The 20,093-nt window shown below is 41.5% G+C and overlaps 1 protein-coding gene across 2 annotated transcripts in view; it reads left to right on the top strand.

Moving 5' to 3' along the window:
- The first annotated feature begins 681 nt into the window (after window positions 1-681).
- The window catches only part of tfpia (tissue factor pathway inhibitor a), a 57,863-nt gene continuing 38,451 nt past the window's right edge, over window positions 682-20,093 (top strand). For both annotated transcript variants that reach the window (XM_029641060.2, XM_029641051.2), the window contains exon 1: window positions 682-861. In XM_029641060.2, the coding sequence (XP_029496920.1) occupies window positions 774-861 (88 nt within the window). In that variant the 5' untranslated portion in view covers window positions 682-773. The remainder of the gene's footprint in view (window positions 862-20,093) is intronic.

Raw genomic sequence — 20,093 nt, 5'->3', positions numbered from 1 at the left:
ACAAATTCTTATTTATAACCACCTACCCCGGCCGAACCCAGGCGATACTGGGCCGAATGTGTGCCGCCCTATGGGACTTCCAATCACGGCTGGATGTGATACAGCCTGGATTCAAACCATGGACTAAGGTGACACCTCTTACACTGAGATGCAATGCCTTAGACCGCTGTGCCACTCAGGAGCCCAATCTATTCATATTATTAGTGTAAGCTAATATTCATACACAAATGCAACACCTTACTATCATCCATAGTAGAAGGCTTAGGAGTGAATAATGAAAGTGATATATATATATATATAAATAGATCTCTATATATTCAACCTTTAATTATTTCGGTTAGGATCCTGAGTGGCACAGTGGTCTAAGGCACTGCTTCTCAGTGCAAGTGGAATCACTACAGACCCTGGTTCACATCTGGCTGTGATTTGGAGTCCCATAGGGCTGTGCACAATTGGTCCAGGATAGGCTGTCAATGTAAATAAGAGTTTGTTCATAATGACTTGCCTAGATACATTAAACATTTGTAATCTCAAGAGAGAACTGGTCCAACCAATAATGAAATATAGTTATTTATTATTAATGTCGAAAAAGGTAATATGAACCGTTTTAAGAGTTTGTGTCCAGCTCACCATCAAGGAGAGTAAATACAGTCAGTCTATTACTAACCGGAAGTGCGTGGATGATCAGCTACCATCACCAACCAGTCTTTTAAACAAAAGTTCAAGAAGGTTTCACAGCAACTTTACTGTAGTCTACTTCCCCGACCGCTGACATGTCTGCAATGAATAGCTGGTGGATTCCATGCATTGTTTTACTTCATTCCGCTTATTTGGGATCTTGTGATTCAGACTCTGGAATAGGTAAGATAATAATTCTTACTTGTTGATATATAATTTTCTCCCTTGTGTGTCCATGAGTTCGAGTTGGACTTTGCATTCAACGATCTACAGTTGTGTAAATTAGTTGTTTCAAGATGTATGTCTTTCAATATTTCCCCCGAATAGACTTCACGTGTCAAGAAGCCCAGGAGTAATTTGATTTAGCCAAGTCAATATCAAATGATGGCGCTTGATATCCCCAACATGGATAAACAGAAAACGGAGTTATGCCACTTTCACGCTCATTTCTCTCAGCTTTAGTTCGGTTATGTTGACACAAAACCTTACAAAAAAGTATTGCAGTTTTGAAACTGCAGTAAAAGTGCAGTAACTGCAGTCGACTGTGGTATTTTGGACGCAGTAATTGCAGAATTGAACTGCAGTTGAACGATACCGCACTGTAATTGCAGTAAAACCGCCGAATTATTGTAGTAAAAAAAAACGGTGTTCTTTTGGACGAAGTTAGACTGCACTTTAACTGCACTTATATTGCATTGTACTACAGTTAAACTGCACTCTGACTGCAATATTTTTCGTACGGGGCTTAACCATTGTTAATAGTTAATTATAGCCTAGTGTTTGTGCGCAGATGTGCTTGACGAACACGCGTAAAATTCCATACAATTCCATGTGGACAACTACTTAAAAATAAGCTATTATTATGTATTGTCATATTTTAATTGTGCCTGGTCAATTGTCCGTATATCCTGCCACTTGTTAACTACATAGCCTAAGGACTAAGTCATTTGATTTCCCTTTTCCGTTGTCCAATACTGTGCATTCTCCTTGACGTTTTAAAAGACCTGGTAGGCAACCTCTTTCCAAGCTTTAGGCCATTTATCAAACCAGGTTTTTAACCCTCAAGCTCCCAACATATTTTACATACATTGATTACCAACTAGGGTCATTTTGATCCCAAGAAGAAACTATTGGAAAAAGCAACAATCAAAACAAAATATAAATGTAATTATAATCGAAATATCATTAGACATGTCAACAATATTATCTGGGGAAAAAAATACCAAAACAGACTGTTATTTTAGCTAAATTGGGAAACACTTAAGTTGCTTATTCTGTAAAGCCTCCCCCCAAATATCTTTCTTGATATAATGTGCAGTTTTTTTTCCAAATTTGAAGTAAATATACATCTTGACATATTTATGTGATAAAAACCACAGGGCACAGCCAAGTCAGCATTATCAACGTTGTTAATGAAACAATGGGAGTCGTATGGGCTATGATAACATACATCAAAAAGCATAAAACCAAATGGTATAGCACCCACCATATCATAACAAGTTGCACATATAGAATGTTGGAGGGTATTATAGGAATTCCATTTTTTGGGAGAATACAATTCAGCATTATTTGTAGAGAGGCTATCTAGTTTCTATATTACAGTTCTACCAAGCATTAATTTGCCTGGCTCCACATTTGCATTTACTTAATTTAGCAGACGCTCTTGTCCAGAGCAACTTACAGTTGTGAGTGCATACATTTTCATACTAGTCCCCCGTGGGAATCAAACCCATAACGTTGGCGTTGCAAGCATCATGCTCTGCCAACTGAGCTACACGGAACTACCCAGAGTCCTAGTGCCGGCCGAACTCTACGCTACGCCCACAGATTCTTCTCCGCATTGAGTCTGGATCTGAGTACCTCCCTGACGATTTATAGAGTGCAAACGCTTTCTAAATATTGTGATTGGTTCCAGAAAACGATGGGTTGGACCAGAGTCAGAACACACATGGGCAAAGCCGCATTTTGAAAACGAGTCATTGGCTTTGATACTTTGTTTGCTTAGAGATGATCCAATCGCTGATGACTTTGTTTGCTTAGAGATAATCCAATCGCTGATGACTTTGTTTTGTACAACAACCCTCATTTTGACGTCACCACAAACGACTTCAACGATGGCCGTCTCAGACTGAAGAATGTAGCGAACAATAGAGCAGCAGTAGGATTCAGGTTGAGTCGTCACGCAGGGTTCATACCGCTGACAGATTTTTATCAGCAGCTTTGACTGACACTAAGAATATATCTAAGGTCATTTAGATTTTGTACATGGCCATACCTAGTTATAACCAATGATAACGACAGGCATGAGGTGCTCCATCTCTGCAGATGATCAGTCTATTTGGTTTAGGTCACTGATACAGGTCCACCTCCACCTCAATGATGATATGTGCAACTTAAAGCCCCCATGCGGTTTTTACTTGTATTTTTAAATCATCACTTTATGCCTAACAAATCACTCTGTGTGTTTATTTAAGGAAAATAACTTTTTTTGTAATTAATTTCCCTGAGCCTCTTTTGGGCATTGAAATGCTGTCTGATCGTGTGAGCGTTAGGAAACTAATTTGAAGATATTTACTTACACAGCCGTGATAGAGCCCACTCCCTTACACAGATGAATGGTTATTGATGTATTATAATCAGATCTGAGCCAAAAACTCCATCCCACATGAACAGGCAGAAATTTCAGGATAAAAAAAAAAAATAGATCTTACACAAAAAGGGCATAATCATAACTTTCAAAATTTCAGGGTGTTATTTTGACCTGATAGTGTGGAAATATCAGGGTGTTATTTTGACCTGATAGTGTGGAAATATCAGGGGGGATTCTGGAAAATCAAGTTAACTGCACTGCCCCTTATATAATGACCCCAGAGAAACCTGGATTCAAATTAAGACTGTTTTAGGTTTGCCCGAGAATAATGACTTTTCTGAGAATACACACCAATACGGCTCTATACAGTTGATGTCGGAAGAGTACGTACACCTTAGCCAAATACATTTAGTTTTTCACAATTCCTGACATTTAATCTGAGTAAAAATTCCCTGTTTTAGGTCAATTAGGACCATCACTTTATTTTAAGAATGTGAAACGTTAGAATAATAGTAGAGAGAGATTTATTTAAGCTTTTATTTCTTTCATCACATTCCCAGTGGGTCAGATGTTTACATACACTCAATTAGTATTTGGTAGCATTGCCTTTAAATTGTTTAACTTGGGTCAATTGTTTTGGGGAGCCTTCCACAAGGTTCCCACAATAAATTGGGTGAATTATGTCAGAGCTGGTATAAGTAACTGTGTCAGGTTTGTAGGCCTCCTTGCTCGCTCGTGCTTTTTCAGTTCTGGCCACAAATATTCTATAGGATTGAGGTCAGGGCTTTGTGATGGCCACTCCAATACCTTGACTTTGTTGTCCTTAAGCCATTTTGCCACAACTTTGGAAGTATGCTTTGGGTCATTGTCCATTTGGAAGACCCATTTGTGACCAAGCTTTAACCTCCTGACTGATGTCTTGAGATGTTGCTTCAATTTATCCACGTAATTTTCCTACCCCATGATGCCATCTATTTTGTGAAGGGCACCAGTTCCTCCTGCAGCAAAGCACCCCCACAACATGATGCTGCCACCCCTGTGCTTCACGGTTGGGATGGTGGTCTTCGGCTTGCAAGCCTCCCCCTTTTTCCTCCAAACACAACAATGGTCATTATGGACAAACAGTTCTATTTTTGTTTCATCAGACCAGAGAACATTTCTCCAAAAAGTACGATCTTTGTCCCCATATGCAGTTGCAAACCGTTGTCTGGCTTTTTTAAATGGTGGTTTTGGAGCAGTGGCTTCTTCCTTGCTGAGCGGTCTTTCTGGTTATGTCGATATAGGACTCGTTTTACTGTGGATATAGATGCTTTTGTAACTGTTTCCTCCAGCATCTTCACAAGGTCCTTTGCAGTTGTTCTGGGATTGATTTGCACTTTTTGCACCAAAGTACGTTCATCTTTACGTTCATACCACGTTCTACGTTCATACCATCTTCATCTCCGCCCTTCGTGGGCGGTAGGACATCTGTGTGGTCCCATTGTGTTTATACTTGCATACTATTGTTTGTACAGATGAATGTGGTACCTTCAGGCGTTTGGAAATTGCTCCCAAGGATGAACCAGACTTGTGGAGTTCAACAAAACATTTTTTAAAGATTTTGGCTGATTTAAAAAACAAATCCCATGATGTCAAGCAGAGGCACTGAGTTTGAAGGTAGGCCTTGAAATATATCCACAGGTACACCTCCAATTGACTCAAATTATGTCAATTAGCCTATCAGAAGCTTTATCTAAAGACATGACATCTTTTTCTGGAATTTTCCAAGCTGTTTAAATGCACTGTCAACGTCTGTAAACATCTGACCCACCGGAATTGTGATACAGTGAATTCTAAGTGAAATAATCTGTCTGTAAACTATTGTTGGAAAAATGACATGTGTCATCCACAAAGATGATGTCCAAACCGACTTGCCAAAACTATAGTTTGTTAACAAGACATTTGTGGAGTGGTTGAAAAACTAGTTTTAATGTCTCCAACCTAAGTGTATGTAAACTTCCGACTTCAACTGTATGTAGATTCAGAGCATATCTGAGTTCTGTATAGCAGTACTATTACGTATTTATACTATTGGCAAAATTGTACATGCATATAACGTAGGTAATTTTGGTTTTGTACACAGTTGTACGATATGTGGTAGAGAAAAGTACAATCTTGGGCATACATGGGGAGATATATCTCTGTAGTTAACCTGTCTATCTGGTCCAAATTACTGATACCCTCTGGTGTTATGGATATCTTGTTTATTATATCTCCAGAGATACCTAAATTCAAATAAAGGTCAGATTAATCAAATTACTATAGGCAGAACTGTTGTTGGCTGGGATCAAAACGGCCCCAAAGGACTTGCATTTAAAAAAAGTCCATGTCAATACAGAAACACTAAACAATGATTTAGATTTGTTAAGAATAAGTTGATTGACAAATTCATGAACAATTTGAATAATTTAATACACCAACTTTGGTCTATGATAAAAAAAAAATTGCCCCTGGGGTGAAAATGACAAGTCTTAGCACCATGTATGATGCATTGTCATGTTGGACACAGCTATTTGGGTGAACCCTTAGTCTCAATTTGATTCTTGCAGATGTGAAACATCGTCTTTGGGGTTTGGGCTAAAGTCCAGATGGCGCACAGTTCATACCCTGATCAGAGCTGCAGCTGGGATTTCCTTATGCCAGGTTGCAATAGTCTCAAATGTTGTTAAGGTGGCGCGATGAGTAGGGATGGTACAAAATATACTGTAGGGCAAACCTGGCCAGGTATCCTCGAAGGCCTGTCATTAAGGTTCTGTAGAAGACATATGAAGTTCAATAGTCTGCAATAGAATTTAAAACCCCTCATATTAGTATTTTACTGGGATATAACGTGTTACTGTACTATTGCCATTTTATGACCACTTTATTACTGTATGAGTTTTAATGTAATGTGTGTTACCTAGGATATGGCCTACATCTGGGCCAAAGTCATGATATGACTGCTACAGATGGCAGATCTTAATTTGATCACCCTGTTGCAGGAGAACTTTACGAAAAATGTATAAACTCCTACAAAAATGTCCATGAATTATAATTCCACATAATAATTCCACAGATCTTGTTGCTGTAGGATTATTTTCCTGCTGTAGCAAACTGGCTCAAATGACGATCCTACATCTGTAAAATATGTCTTGTTTAATCCAAACACTGAATTCAACCTGGTATGTACATTTAGACACTATAAGTTTGGTCTTTAACAAGTTTGTTGCCTTTTTGCATGTTTACATTTTTAGGGCACCTCACAGTGTACACACTCATTATTAACTTGTAATGATTTACACAAACACAAATACACAACAAGCAATTGGCCTCTATATCACAACCCTGACCTTCTTGAAGTATACAATATGCTTGAGTGCCCATAATTTGCACGCTGACTGCAGGAATGTCCACCTTAGCTGTTGCCAGAGAAATTGATATTCATTTCTCTACCATAAACCGCCTCCAACATCTTTTTAGAGAATTTGGCAGTACGTCCAACTGGCTTCACAACCGCAGACCACGTATAACCACACCAGCCCACAACCTCCACATCCGGCTTCTTCACCTGTGTGATCATCAGAGGAAGGGAGGGGGGATTTCTGCCTGTAATAAAAACTCCTTCTGATTGGCTAGGTCTGGCTCCCCAGCGGGTTGGCCTGGCAATTCATGTGAAATCCATAGATTAGGGCCTAATCAATTCATTTAAATTGACTAACTTCCTTATAAGAACTGTTATTCAGCAAAATCTTTGAAATGGTTGCATGTTGCGTTGCTATTTTTAAAAAGTAAATTAGAGGAAAAACAGTAGAAGAATTCCCTGCCCTGTTACAAACACAACATTAGTATCAACTTTGAAATGGACGGGAATCTTAATGCCCCTCTAGTCATCTGGTGGAGGTGAACAGCATAAACAGCCCCTCACGCATGAATTTGTGGGGAAATTGAATAAGCTGTTCACTCACTGTTTGATATGGTCCGCTATGCTAAAGCCCCCGGCGATATGCAAAAGGATAATTGCTTAGCATGTGCCATTTTTAATTTGCTTTTAGCTTATATATTAAGGAGTTTGACTTCAGGAAAGCATACTGTAACTCTGTTTTAGTGTATTGTTGTGAGTTTGTGAGGTAGGATACAGTAGCTAGATTACCTGCTGAGATCTATAAAAGAGTGGCAGCCCTTTGGGTTCGACCAATGAAAATGTGCAATGATTTCAACACTTAGTCAGTGTTCGGCCCTAAACATTTTGAATGGGACAGTGTCAATTTAAAATGACCATAAATCTCATCTGCAGGCAATTTAAAGGCCCAATATAGCCATTTTTATATCAATATCAAATCAAATCAAATTTTATTTGTCACATACACATGGTTAGCAGATATTAATGCGAGTGTAGCGAAATGCTTGTGCTTCTAGTTCCGACAATGCAGTGATAACCAATGAGTAATCTAACCTAACAATTCCACAACTACTACCTTATACACACAAGTGTAAAGGGATAAATAATATGTACATAAAGATATATGAATTAGTGATGGTACAGAACGGCAATAGCAAGATGCAGTAGATGGTATCAAGTACAGTATATACATATGAGATGAGTAATGTAGGGTATGTAAACATATAAAAGTGGCATTGTTTAAAGTGGCTAGTGATACATGTATTACATAAAGATGGCAAGATGCAGTAGATGATATAGAGTACAGTATATACATATGAGATGAGTAATGTGGGGTATGTAAACATTATTTTAAGTGGCATTGTTTAAAGTGGCTAGTGATACATTTTTTTCCATCAATTTCCATTAAGTGGCTGGAGTTGAGTCAGTATGTTGGCAGCAGCCACTCAATGTTAGTGGTGGCTTTTTAACAGTCTGATGGCCTTGAGATAGAAGCTGTTCTTCAGTCTCTCGGTCCCAGCTTTGACGTAACTGTACTGACCTCACCTTCTGGATGACAGCGGGGTGAACAGGCAGTGGCTGGGGTGGTTGTTGTCCTTGATGATCTTTATGGCCTTCCTGTGACATCGGGTGGAGTAGGTGTCCTGGAGGGCAGGTAGTTTGCCCCCGGTGATGCGTTGTGCAGACCTCACTACCCTCTGGAGAGCCTTACGGTTGTGGGCGGAGCAGTTGCTGTACCAGGCGGTGATACAGCCCGACAGGATGCTCTTGATTGTGCATCTGTAAAAGTTTGTGAGTGCTTTTGGTGACAAAAGGGCGGGGTGGAGACCCAGGGTCTCAAGCTTGATGACGAGTTTGGAGGGTACTATGGTGTTAAATGCTGAGCTGTAGTCGATGAACAGCATTCTCACATAGGTATTCCTTTTGTCCAGATGGGTTAGGGCAGTGTGCAGTGTGGTTGCGATTGCGTCGTCTGTGGACTTATTGGGGTGGTAAGCAAATTGGAGTGGGTCTAGGGTGTCAGGTAGGGTGCAGGTGATATGGTCCTTGACTAGTCTCTCAAAGCACTTCATGATGACGGAAGTGAGTGCTACAGGGGCGGTGGTCGTTTAGCTCAATTACCTTAGCTTTCTTGGGAACAGGAACAATGTCATATCATTTCTGAGTAACAATGTCACACCCTGACCTTAGAGAGCCGTTTTATTTCTCTATATGGTTAGGGCAGGGTGTGATGTGGGGTGTGCATTCTATGTTTCTTTATTTCTATGTTTTGGCCGGGTATGGTTCTCAATCAGGGACAGCTGTGTATCGTTGTCTCTGATTGGGAATCATACTTAGGAAGCCCTTTTTCCCCTCCTTTCAGTGTGGGTAGTTAACTTTGTTTGTGGCACTTAGCCCTGTAAGCTTCACGGTTGTGTCTTTCTTTCTTTCTTTCTTTCTTTCTTTCTTTTGTTTGTTGTTTTGTTGGCAACATTTTAAAATAAAAGGAAAATGTATGCTCACCACACTGGTCCACTTCTTTTGACGGCCGTGACAAACAATAAAGTTCTTTACTGTAATAGATTTAAATTAAAATGGGTAAAAATATATATATATTTTTTCAAAACTATTTCTCAAGCAAGAATTTAGCTTGGACTGTCTGTGAGTGGTCTAAGTGGGGAGGGGAAAACTGAAAACTAGCTGATATTGGCAGAGGTTTGGAACTCTCTTTGTTGTTGGTCTATTAACTAATTTACTGCATGGTACCGCATGGTGATGTCACCATGAAAACCCCAAACTCCTATGCAAACTGCTGATTAGAACATCCTGTGTGTATTGTATTTTCAACCAACTATCAGGAAATGACACAGATCAAATTCGTTAACACTTTTACAGTGTTAGTTTCATCAGCTGTTATACATTATGATGTAAATCAGAGGAAAAACAGAATGTTGACTGCACTGGCTGCTGCAGCATGCTCCTTGGGATTGTTCTGGCAAGGAGCCATTTGGTACAAGCTTATAAGACTGCTTTAACTACAGCAATCAATATGCTGGCTTACCGTCCATTGAACATTTTATCTGTCTTCGCTGCTAGGCAGATCTGAAAGCAGCATATCTGCATCCATCGCATAAATGCAAGATGAACTGATTAGAGGTCGACCGATTGATCGGAATGGACGATTAATTAGGGCCGATTTCAAGTTTTCATAACAATCGGAAATTGGTATTTTTTTGGTGCTGATTTGCCGATTTATTTTTAATTAACTTATTTTTAAACATTTTTTCTATACCTTTATTTAACTAGGAAAGTCAGTTAAGAACACATTCTTATTTTCAATGACGGCCTAGGAACGGTGGGTTAACTGCCTTGTTCAGGGGCAGAACGACAGATTTTCACCTTGTCAGCTCGGGGGATCCAATCTTGAGTGTAGGGGGCATGATTTTAGTTTTTGGCTAAAAAACATACCCATTTGAAACTGCCTATTTCTCAGGCCCAGAAACTAGAATATACATATAATTGTCATATTAGGATAGAAAACACTCTAAAGTTTCCAAAACTGTCAAAAATATCGTCTGTGAGTATAACATAACTGATATTGCAGGCGAAAAACCTGAGGAAAATCAAAACAGGAAGTGCTGTTTTTCCTGAAAGCTCTCTGTTCCATTGGATGCCTATCAACCATATTCCTTTTCCAATGGCTTCCTCAAGGTGTCAACAGTCTTTAGACATAGTTTCAGGCTTTTATTTTGAAAAATGAGCGAGAAAGATCACATCGCGTCAGTGGATAGCTGGGTGTTTGCAGAGTTTTGCTTGCTCAACAGAGTGGGGCAGCCATTGTCTCTCCCTCTCCTATTGAAAAAGCGACAGTCCCGATTGATATATTATCGATTATATATTTTAAAAACAACCTGAGGATTGATTATAAAAAACGTTTGACATGTTTCTGTGGACATTACGGATACTATTTGGAATTTTCGTTTGCGATGTCATGACCGCTCAGCTAGATGTTTACGTCTCTGCTGGAAATAGACATTTATTCTCTTGGGATTCAGTTCATTTGCACACATGAAGTGCAGTTTCACCACTTCCAGAAAGGCTCTGGCACTGTATTGGGATACAGTGACAAACAGTGGAGCATGTGAGAAAATGTCTTTGCACTAATGCATGACACAGCGTTGAGATGACAAATGTACTTGGCTGGAGCCTCAGCCACAGGTTAATCCCAATGTCCTGTCCACTGTCACTTGGAGAAATTGGTGTGCTTCAACTTGCGGTGCTATATCTGGAGAAGCAATGCCTACTCCCTGCCCATTGCTTCCATCAGCCCCTGACTGGCTAGCTATCAGGCTTTCCCTCACCCACAATACAAAGTTGGTCGGGCTAAAAAAGAGATCCTGCGTCCCACTTTTCAAAACTCTAATTAAAAGTTTATATCTCATAGGGGCTTCCAATACTTTCCAGGTCATTATGATACCGTAGCCTTATAAACATCAATGTTGTCATTCAAAATCATTAAGACAAGGGTTTGTGCGTAGTGTAGAAGTTAAACATTGATAGAAATAGGATGCACCTTGGGCAAACTGAACAAAGGGCCAAATGACACATTTTATTGCAGTTGCCGGGAGTAACAAGACTGTATGATGTCACTTATTGCTTTGTGTTCAACCATCTAATAGCCCCGTGTGTCATGCCTCTTCCTATGAGTCAGTACAGGCTGGTGCATGTCTGAGTTGATAGGGATATATGTTTCCTTGTTCTTAAACTGTTGGGGGGAGTATACAGTATGTGGGGTGTGTATGTAGGCTGATGAGGATTTCACCGAGCATCTGTGAGCGGATAGGATTATGGTGGTTCTTCCTGTCTGACTAACAGATGATTCAGTGCTGAGGTCAGGAAACAATGGTCTCTACATGATACGAGCTCCATCAGACATGTGGCTTGAGTTACTGGAAGACTTGGAAACAAAATGAAAACCCTAATGAAATGGTTTAAGACTTACATTTTTTTGAGAACACAGTGGAGCTAGAAAGGTGGCCTGTGAGCTGGGTTTCCCCCCTCTCTTATCTCTATGAGGCCATATGTTTTCCTATGATTGGCCAGGATCTTCCACATTAGTGACCCATTTTGACCATTCAATTCTTCAGCAGTTGTGTCAAAAGACACTATTACTTACTGCCTCAAGTCTTTTCCCATACTTATACCCACTTTCTTATTTGACTGTGACGTTCATGAAAAGCCAGTGATAATCTATGAAGATGTGATGTAACCCCAACCTGGTTTGATTCAAATGCCTTGCCTAAATAGGCCTATATGAATTGATATGGTAGATTTTTCACAACCTCATTAGAGTTTTCTTTTGACAAAATAATAATATTTTGGGTGGGGCTTATATTTGTCCTGTTGCACACATGTACTATTGCGTAATGGATTTTATTTTTTGGTATATCCCAACTCCCCCTGAGACGACCGCAGGGAATGGGATCATGGCCAGTGTCATCATTGTCCAGCACCCCTGGAGCAATTTGGGTTAATTGCCTTGCTCAAGGTCACAGCGACAGGTTTTCACTTTGTCGGCTCCGGGATTCGAACCAGTGACCTTTCTAGCCCTATACTCTAGCCCCAAAATGTCCCCCTGACGTGCTGTATAAAATAACAGGCCACATGGTGAGAAGAGAACTCTCATGAAAACACCAGGTCTGATGTTCTCAAGATATAGAGAGAGATGAAGTATGTTCAGTCACATGCCTTTTAAGTACCTACGATGCAAGCATTCTGCTAAGCGTAGCCTACAATACCTTTGATGAGATAACAGATCAGAACGCTCACGTAACGATGTAGGGAGATGTCATAACAAGATGTTGTGAAATGTGCTAAGCTCTCATGCAGAACTGCTGAAACCCAAGAGCGTACAAAAGGTGCGGAAAAGAGGCCTGGTTGGTCTAAGTCTACACTTGCCTTTCACAAGAGATCTGAACAGAGTGAGCAATACTATGTAAAGTGCTTTTAATGGGGAGTGGTAGAGGTTCCTTGATTTTCTCCGTATTAGGGCAAGGCTTGGGAATTGTTCAAAGGATTTGCAAAAGAGCTTCTGCTTTTTGAGATAATAATGTATGTTAGTGGCTTGGCGTAGTCAACCTTTAGTTTGAGACTGTTTCATAGGTTGTATTGCTCGTCCTGCTTTTATACATTATTTTCCTCCCCCACTCCCTTTAGTAATAATGGAAGGCCTGGATATTCAGTAGTGGATCTGATTAAAGCTTCTCGCCTGATGCCAGAACACATTTAGAACCTCTGGTCACATTTACTGCTCAATGCATTTGTCTCTTGTCTGGGTAAGGCAAGGAAAGGAATGGGTAGTGGGCAAGGAAAGGAATGGGTAGTGGGCAAGGAAAGGAATGGGTAGTGGGTAAGGAAAGGGATAGGTAGTGGGCAAGGAAAGGGATGGGTAGTGGGTAAGGAAAGGGATAGGTAGTGGGTAAGGAAAGGGATAGGTAGTGGGTAAGGAAAGGGATAGGTAGTGGGTAAGGAAAGGGATAAGTAGTGGGTAAGGAAAGGGATGGGTAGTGGGTAAGGAAAGGGATGGGTAGTGGGTAAGGAAAGGGATAGGTAGTGGGTAAGGAAAGGAATGGGTAGTGGGCAAGGAAAGGAATGGGTAGTGGGCAAGGAAAGGAATGGGTAGTGGGTAAGGAAAGGGATAGGTCGTGGGCAAGGAAAGGGATGGGTAGTGGGCAAGGAAAGGGATGGGTAGTGGGCAAGGAAAGGAATGGGTAGTGGGCAAGGAAAGGAATGGATAGTGGGTAAGGAAAGGAATGGGTAGTGGGTAAGGAAAGGGATAGGTAGTGGGCAAGGAAAGGAATGGGTAGTGGGCAAGGAAAGGAATGGGTAGTGGGCAAGGAAAGGGATGGGTAGTGGGCAAGGAAAGGAATGGGTAGTGGGCAAGGAAAGGAATGGGTAGTGGGCAAGGAAAGGAATGGGTAGTGGGTAAGGAAAGGGATGGGTAGTGGGTAAGGAAAGGAATGGGTAGTGGTTAAGGAAAGGAATGGGTAGTGGGCAAGGAAAGGAATGGGTAGTGGGCAAGGAAAGGAATGGGTAGTGGGCAAGGAAAGGAATGGGTAGTGGGTAAGGAAAGGGATAGGTAGTGGGCAAGGAAAGGGATGGGTAGTGGGTAAGGAAAGGAATGGGTAGTGGGTAAGGAAAGGGATAGGTAGTGGGCAAGGAAAGGGATAGGTAGTGGGTAAGGAAAGGGATAGGTAGTGGGTAAGGAAAGGGATAGGTAGTGTGTAAGGAAAGGGATAGGTAGTGGGTAAGGAAAGGGATAGGTAGTGGGCAAGGAAAGGGATGGGTAGTGGGCAAGGAAAGGGATGGGTAGTGGGCAAGGAAAGGAATGGGTAGTGGGCAAGGAAAGGAATGGGTAGTGGGTAAGGAAAGGAATGGGTAGTGGGTAAGGAAAGGGATAGGTAGTGGGTAAGGAAAGGGATAGGTAGTGGGTAAGGAAAGGGATAGGTAGTGGGTAAGGAAAGGGATAGGTAGTTGGTAAGGAAAGGGATAGGTAGTGGGTAAGGAAAGGGATAGGTAGTGGGTAAGGAAAGGGATAGGTAGTGGGTAAGGAAAGGGGTAGGTGGTTGGTAGGGTCGGATGTGTTGTGGGTAAGGAAAGTGAAAGGGATAGGTAGTGGGTAAGGAAAGAAAAGGGGTGTGTAAGGAAAGGGATGGGTAGTGGGTAAGGAAAGGGATGGGTAGTGGGTAAGGAAAGGGATAAGTAGTGGGTAAGGAAAGGGATAGGTAGTGGGTAAGGAAAGGGATAAGTAGTGGGTAAGGAAAGGGATGGGTAGTGGGTAAGGAAAGGGATGGGTAGTGGGTAAGGAAAGGGATAAGTAGTGGGTAAGGAAAGGGATAGGTAGTGGGTAAGGAAAGGGATAGATAGTGGGCAAGGAAAGGGATAAGTAGTGGGTAAGGAAAGGGATAAGTAGTGGGTAAGGAAAGGGATAGGTAGTGGGTAAGGAAAGGGATAGGTAGTGGGCAAGGAAAGGGATGGGTAGTGGGTAAGGAAAGAAAATGGGTGTTTAAGGAAAGGGATGGGTAGTGGGTAAGGATAGTGAAAGGGATGGGTAGTGGGTAAGGATAGTGAAAGGGGTGGGTAGTGGGTAAAGCAAGTGAAAGGGGTGGGTAGTGGGTAAGGAAAGGAATGGGTAGTGGGTAAGGAAAGGGATGGGTAGTGGGTAAGGAAAGTGAAAGGGGTGGGTAGTGGGTAAGGACAGTGAAAGGGATGGGTAGTGGGTAAGGATAGTGAAAGGGGTGGGTAGTGGGTAAAGAAAGTGAAAGGGATGGGTAGTGGGTAAGGATAGTGAAAGGGGTGGGTAGTGGGTAAGGACAGTGAAAGGGATGGGTAGTGGGTAAGGATAGTGAAAGGGGTGGGTAGTGGGTAAAGAAAGTGAAAGGGATGGGTAGTGGGTAAGGATAGTGAAAGGGATTGGTATTTTATTTATTTATTTCACCTTTATTTAACCAGGTAGGCTAGTTGAGAACAAGTTCTCATTTACAACTGCGACCTGGCCATGATAAAGCAATGCAGTGTGACACAGACAACAACACAGAGTTCTGTTATAATTTCCACGCGGCACAGCCAGAAAAGGACTGGCCACCCCTGATAGCCTGGTTCCTCTCTAGGTTTCTTCCTAGGTTTTGGCCTTTCTAGGGAGTTTTTCCTAGCCACCGTGCTTCTACACCTGTATTGCTTGCTGTTTGGGGTTTTAGAATGGGTTTCTGTACAGCACTTTGAGATATCAGCTGATGTACGAAGGGCTATATAAATACTTTTGATTTGATTTGAGAGTTACATATGGAATAAACAAACACAGTCAATAATACGATAGAAAAAGTCTATATACTCTGTATGCAAATGAGGTAGGATAAGGGAGGTAAGGCAATAAATAGGCCATAGTGGCGAAATAATTACAATATCGCAATTAAACACTGGAGTGATAGATGTGTAGAAGATGAGTGTGCAAGTAGAGATAATGGAGTACAAAGGAGCAAAAAAAGATAACAGTATGGGGATGAGGTAGTTGGATGGGCTATTTACAGATTGGCTATGTGCAGTGATCTGTGAGCTGCTCTGACAGCTGTAGCTTAAAGCTAGTGAGGGAGATATGAGTCTCCAGCTTCAGTGATTTTTGCAGTTCGTTCCAGTCAGTGGCAGCAGAGAACTGGAAGGAAAGGCGGCCGAAGGAGGAATTGGCTTTGGGGGTGACCAGTGAAATATGCCTGCTTGGAGCGCGTGCTACATGTGGGTGCTGCTATGGCTTTAGTGACAAAATGGATGGCACTGTGAAAGATTGCATCCAATTTGTTGAGTAGAGTGTTGGATTGGAGATGCTTAATGTGAGTCTGGAAGGATAGTTTACAGTCTAGCCAGACACCTAGGTATTTGTAGTTGTCCACATATTCTAAGTCAGAACCTTCCAGAGTAGTGATGCTGGACGGCGGGCAGGTGTGGGCAGCGATCGGTTGAAGAGCATGCATTTAGTTTTACTGGCATTTAAGGTCAGTTGGAGGTCACTGAAGGAGAGTTGTATGGCATTGAAGCTTGTCTGGAGGTTAGTTAACACAGTGTTCAACGAAGGGCCAGATGTATACAGAATGGTGTCGTCTGCTTGGAGGTGGATCAGAGGATCACCAGCAGCAAGATGTGTTGATGTATCATTGATGTATACAGAGAAGAGCGTTTGCCCGAGGATTGGACCCTGTGGCACCCCCATAGAGACTGCCAGAGGTCCGGACAACAGGCCCTCCAATTTGACACACTGAACTCTGTCTGAGAAGTAGTTGATGAACCAGGTGGGGCAGTCATTTGAGAAACCAAGGCTGTTGAGTCTGCCGATAAGAATGTGGTGATTGACAGAGTCGAAAGCCTTGGCCAGGTCGAAGAATACAGCTGCACAGTATTGTCTCTTATCGATGGCAGTTATGATTAGAGGTCGACCAATTATGATTTTTCAACGCCAATACCGATACCGATTATTGGAGGACCAAAAAAGGCGATACCGATTAATCGGCCAATTTTTTATTTATTTATTTATTTGTAATAATGACAATTACAACAATACTGAATTAACACTTATTTTAACTTAATATAATACATCAATAAAATCAATTTAGCCTCAAGTAAATAATGAAACATGTTCAATTTGGTTTAAATAATGCAAAAACAAAGTGTTGGAGAAGAAAGTAAAAGTGCAATATGTGCTATGTAAGAAAGCTAACGTTTCAGTTCCTTGCTCAGAACATGTGAACATATGAAAGCTGGTGGTTCCTTTTAACGTGAGTCTTCAATATTCCCAGGTAAGAAGTTTTAGGTTGTAGTTATTATAGGACTATTTCCCTCTATACCATTTGTATTTCATTAACCTTTGACTATTGGATGTTCTTATAGGCACTTTAGTATTGCCAGTGTAACAGTATAGCTTCCGTCCCTCTCCTCGCTCCTCCCTGGGCTCGAACCAGCAACACAACGACAACAGCCACCATCGATGCAGCGTTACCCATGCAGAGCAAGGGGCACAACTACTAGAAGGCTCAGAGCGAGTGACGTTTGAAACGCTATTAGCGTGCGCTGACTAGCTAGCCAATTCACTTCGGTTACACCAGCCTCATCTCGGGAGTTGATAGGCTTGAAGTCATAAACAGCGCAATGCTTGACGCACAACGAAGAGCTGCTGGCAAAACGCACGAAAGTGCTGTTTGAATGAATGTTTACCCACCTGCTTCTGCCTACCACCGCTCAGTCAGATACTTAGATACTTGTATGCTCAGTCAGATTATATGCAACGCAGGACACGCTAGATAATATCTAGTAATATCATCAACCATGTGTAGTTAACTATTGATTATAATTGATTGTTTTTTATAAGATAAGTTTAAAACTTCTTGTGACTCTCAAACCCAGATCCGGGAGCGTAATCATCGCCTGACACGAATTAGCATAACGCAACGGACATAAATCTTCCTAGAAAATCTTCCTATTCATGAAAATCACAATTGAAATATATTGGAACACAGCTTAGCCTTTTGTTAATCACCCTGTCATCTCAGATTTTCAAAATATGCTTTACAGCCAACGCTAGACAAGCATTTGTGTAAGTTTATCATAGACTAGCATAGCATTATGCCTTGCTAGCAGTAGGCAACCTTGTCACGAAAATCAGAAAAGCAATCAAATTAAATAGTTTACCTTTGACGAACTTCGGATGTTTTCACTCACGAGACTCCCAGGTAGATAGCCAAAGTAAATTTTTTCCCAAAATATTATTTTTGTCGGTGAAATAGCTCCGTTTGTTCTTCACGTTTGGCTGAGAAATCGCCCGGAAATTGCGGTCACCACAACGCTGAAAAATATTCCAAATTAGCTCCATAATATCGACAGAAACATGGCAAACGTTGTTTATAATCAATCCTCAAGGTGTTTTTCTAATATCTATTCGATAATATATCCATCGGGACAATTCGTTTTTCAGTAGGACCGATTGGAGTAATGGCTACCTGTATTTTATGCGAGAATCTCTCTCGGAGCCACCATGTGACCACTTACGCAATGTGGCCGCCTACGGCTATTCTTCAACAGAAATGTGTAAAACTATGTCACAATACTGTAGACACCTTGGGGAATACGTAGAAAGCGTAAGCTCGTTGATGGCACATTCACAGCTGAATAGGGACTCATTGGAACGCAGCGCTTTCAAAACCTGGGGCACTTCCGGATTGGATTTTTCTCAGGCTTTCGCCTGCAACATCAGTTCTGTTATACTCACAGACAATATCTTTAGAGTTTTGGAAACGTTAGAGTGTTTTCTATCCAAAGCTGTCAATTATATGCATATTCTAGCATCTTGTCCTGACAAAATATCACGTTTAAAACGGGAACGTTTTTTTTCCAAAAATGAAAATACTGCCCCCTAGTACTGCTAGCTAGCAACTTACCTTGGCTTACTGCATTCGCGTAACAGTGGGGTGTGGGGTGCAATGAGAGAGAGGCAGGTCGTTATTGCGTTGGACTAGTTAACTGTAAGGTTGCCAGATTGGATCTCCCGAGATGACAAGTTTAAAATCTGTCGTTCTGCCCCTGAACAAGGCAGTTAACCCACCGTTCCTAGGCCTTCATTGAAAATAAGAATGTGTTCTTAACTGACTGGCCTAGTTAAATAAAGGTATTAATTATTATTTTTTTTTTTTTGATCGGCGCCCAAAAATACTGATTTCCGATTGCTATGAAAACCTGAAATCGGCTCTAATTAATCGGCCATTCCGATTAATCGGTCGACCTCTAGTTATGATATCATTTAGGACCTTGAGCGTGGCTCAGGTGCACCCATGACCAACTCAGAAACCAGATTGCATAGCGGAGAAGGTACGGTAAGATTCGAAATGGTCGGTGATCTGTTTGTTTACTTGGCTTTCAAAGACCTTAGAAATGCAGGGTAGGATAGATATAGGTCTGTAGCAGTTTGGGTCTAGAGTGTCTCCCCCTTTGAAGAGGGGGATGCTCGCGGCAGCTTTCCAATCTTTTGGGATCTCAGACGATACGAAAGAGAGGTTGAACAGGCTAGTAATAACGGTTTCAAAAATTTCGGCGGATACTTTTAGAAAGGGTCCAGATTGTCTAGCCTGGTATTGGGTAAGGATAGTGAAAGGGATGGGTAGTGGGTAAGGATAGTGAAAGGGATGGGTAGTGGGTAAGGACAGTGAAAGGGATGGGTAGTGGGTAAGGACAGTGAAAGGGATGGGTAGTGGGTAAGGACAGTGAAAGGGGTGGGTAGTGGGTAAAGAAAGTGAAAGGGATGGGTAGTGGGTAAGGACAGTGAAAGGGATGGGTAGTGGGTAAGGATAGTGAAAGGGATGGGTAGTGGGTAAGGATAGTGAAAGGGATGGGTATTGGGTAAGGATAGTGAAAGGGATGGGTATTGGGTAAGGATAGTGAAAGGGGTGGGTAGTGGGTAAAGAAAGTGAAAGTGAAAGGGCATGCTATATTTAAGCAATAAGTCAACAAGGGTGTGTGGTATATGGCAAATATACCACGGCCAAGGGCTTTTCTTAGACACGATGCAACGCAGCTCTTAGTCGTGGTATATTGGCGATATACCACAAACCCCCGAGGTGCCTTATTGCTATTATAAACTGGTTACCAACGTAATTAGAGTAGTAAAAATAAATGTTTTGTCATAGTCGTGGTGTACGGTCTGATATACCACAGCTGTCAGCCAATCAGCATTCAGGACTCTAACCACCAAGTTTATAATGTCAGATAGGATTCTAATTAGACTCACATTGTGATGGAGTGTAGAGGCCCTTTTGGAAGTGTGTGTGTGTGTGTGTTTGCCGTATTTGCAATATGGTAGTACCGAGCAATAAAAGGTTGGCAGTACTTTAAATA

This window comes from Oncorhynchus nerka, linkage group LG3, assembly GCF_034236695.1.
Source record: "Oncorhynchus nerka isolate Pitt River linkage group LG3, Oner_Uvic_2.0, whole genome shotgun sequence".
NCBI lineage: Eukaryota > Metazoa > Chordata > Actinopteri > Salmoniformes > Salmonidae > Oncorhynchus > Oncorhynchus nerka.
This window is presented reverse-complemented; position numbering and strand designations above follow the sequence as displayed.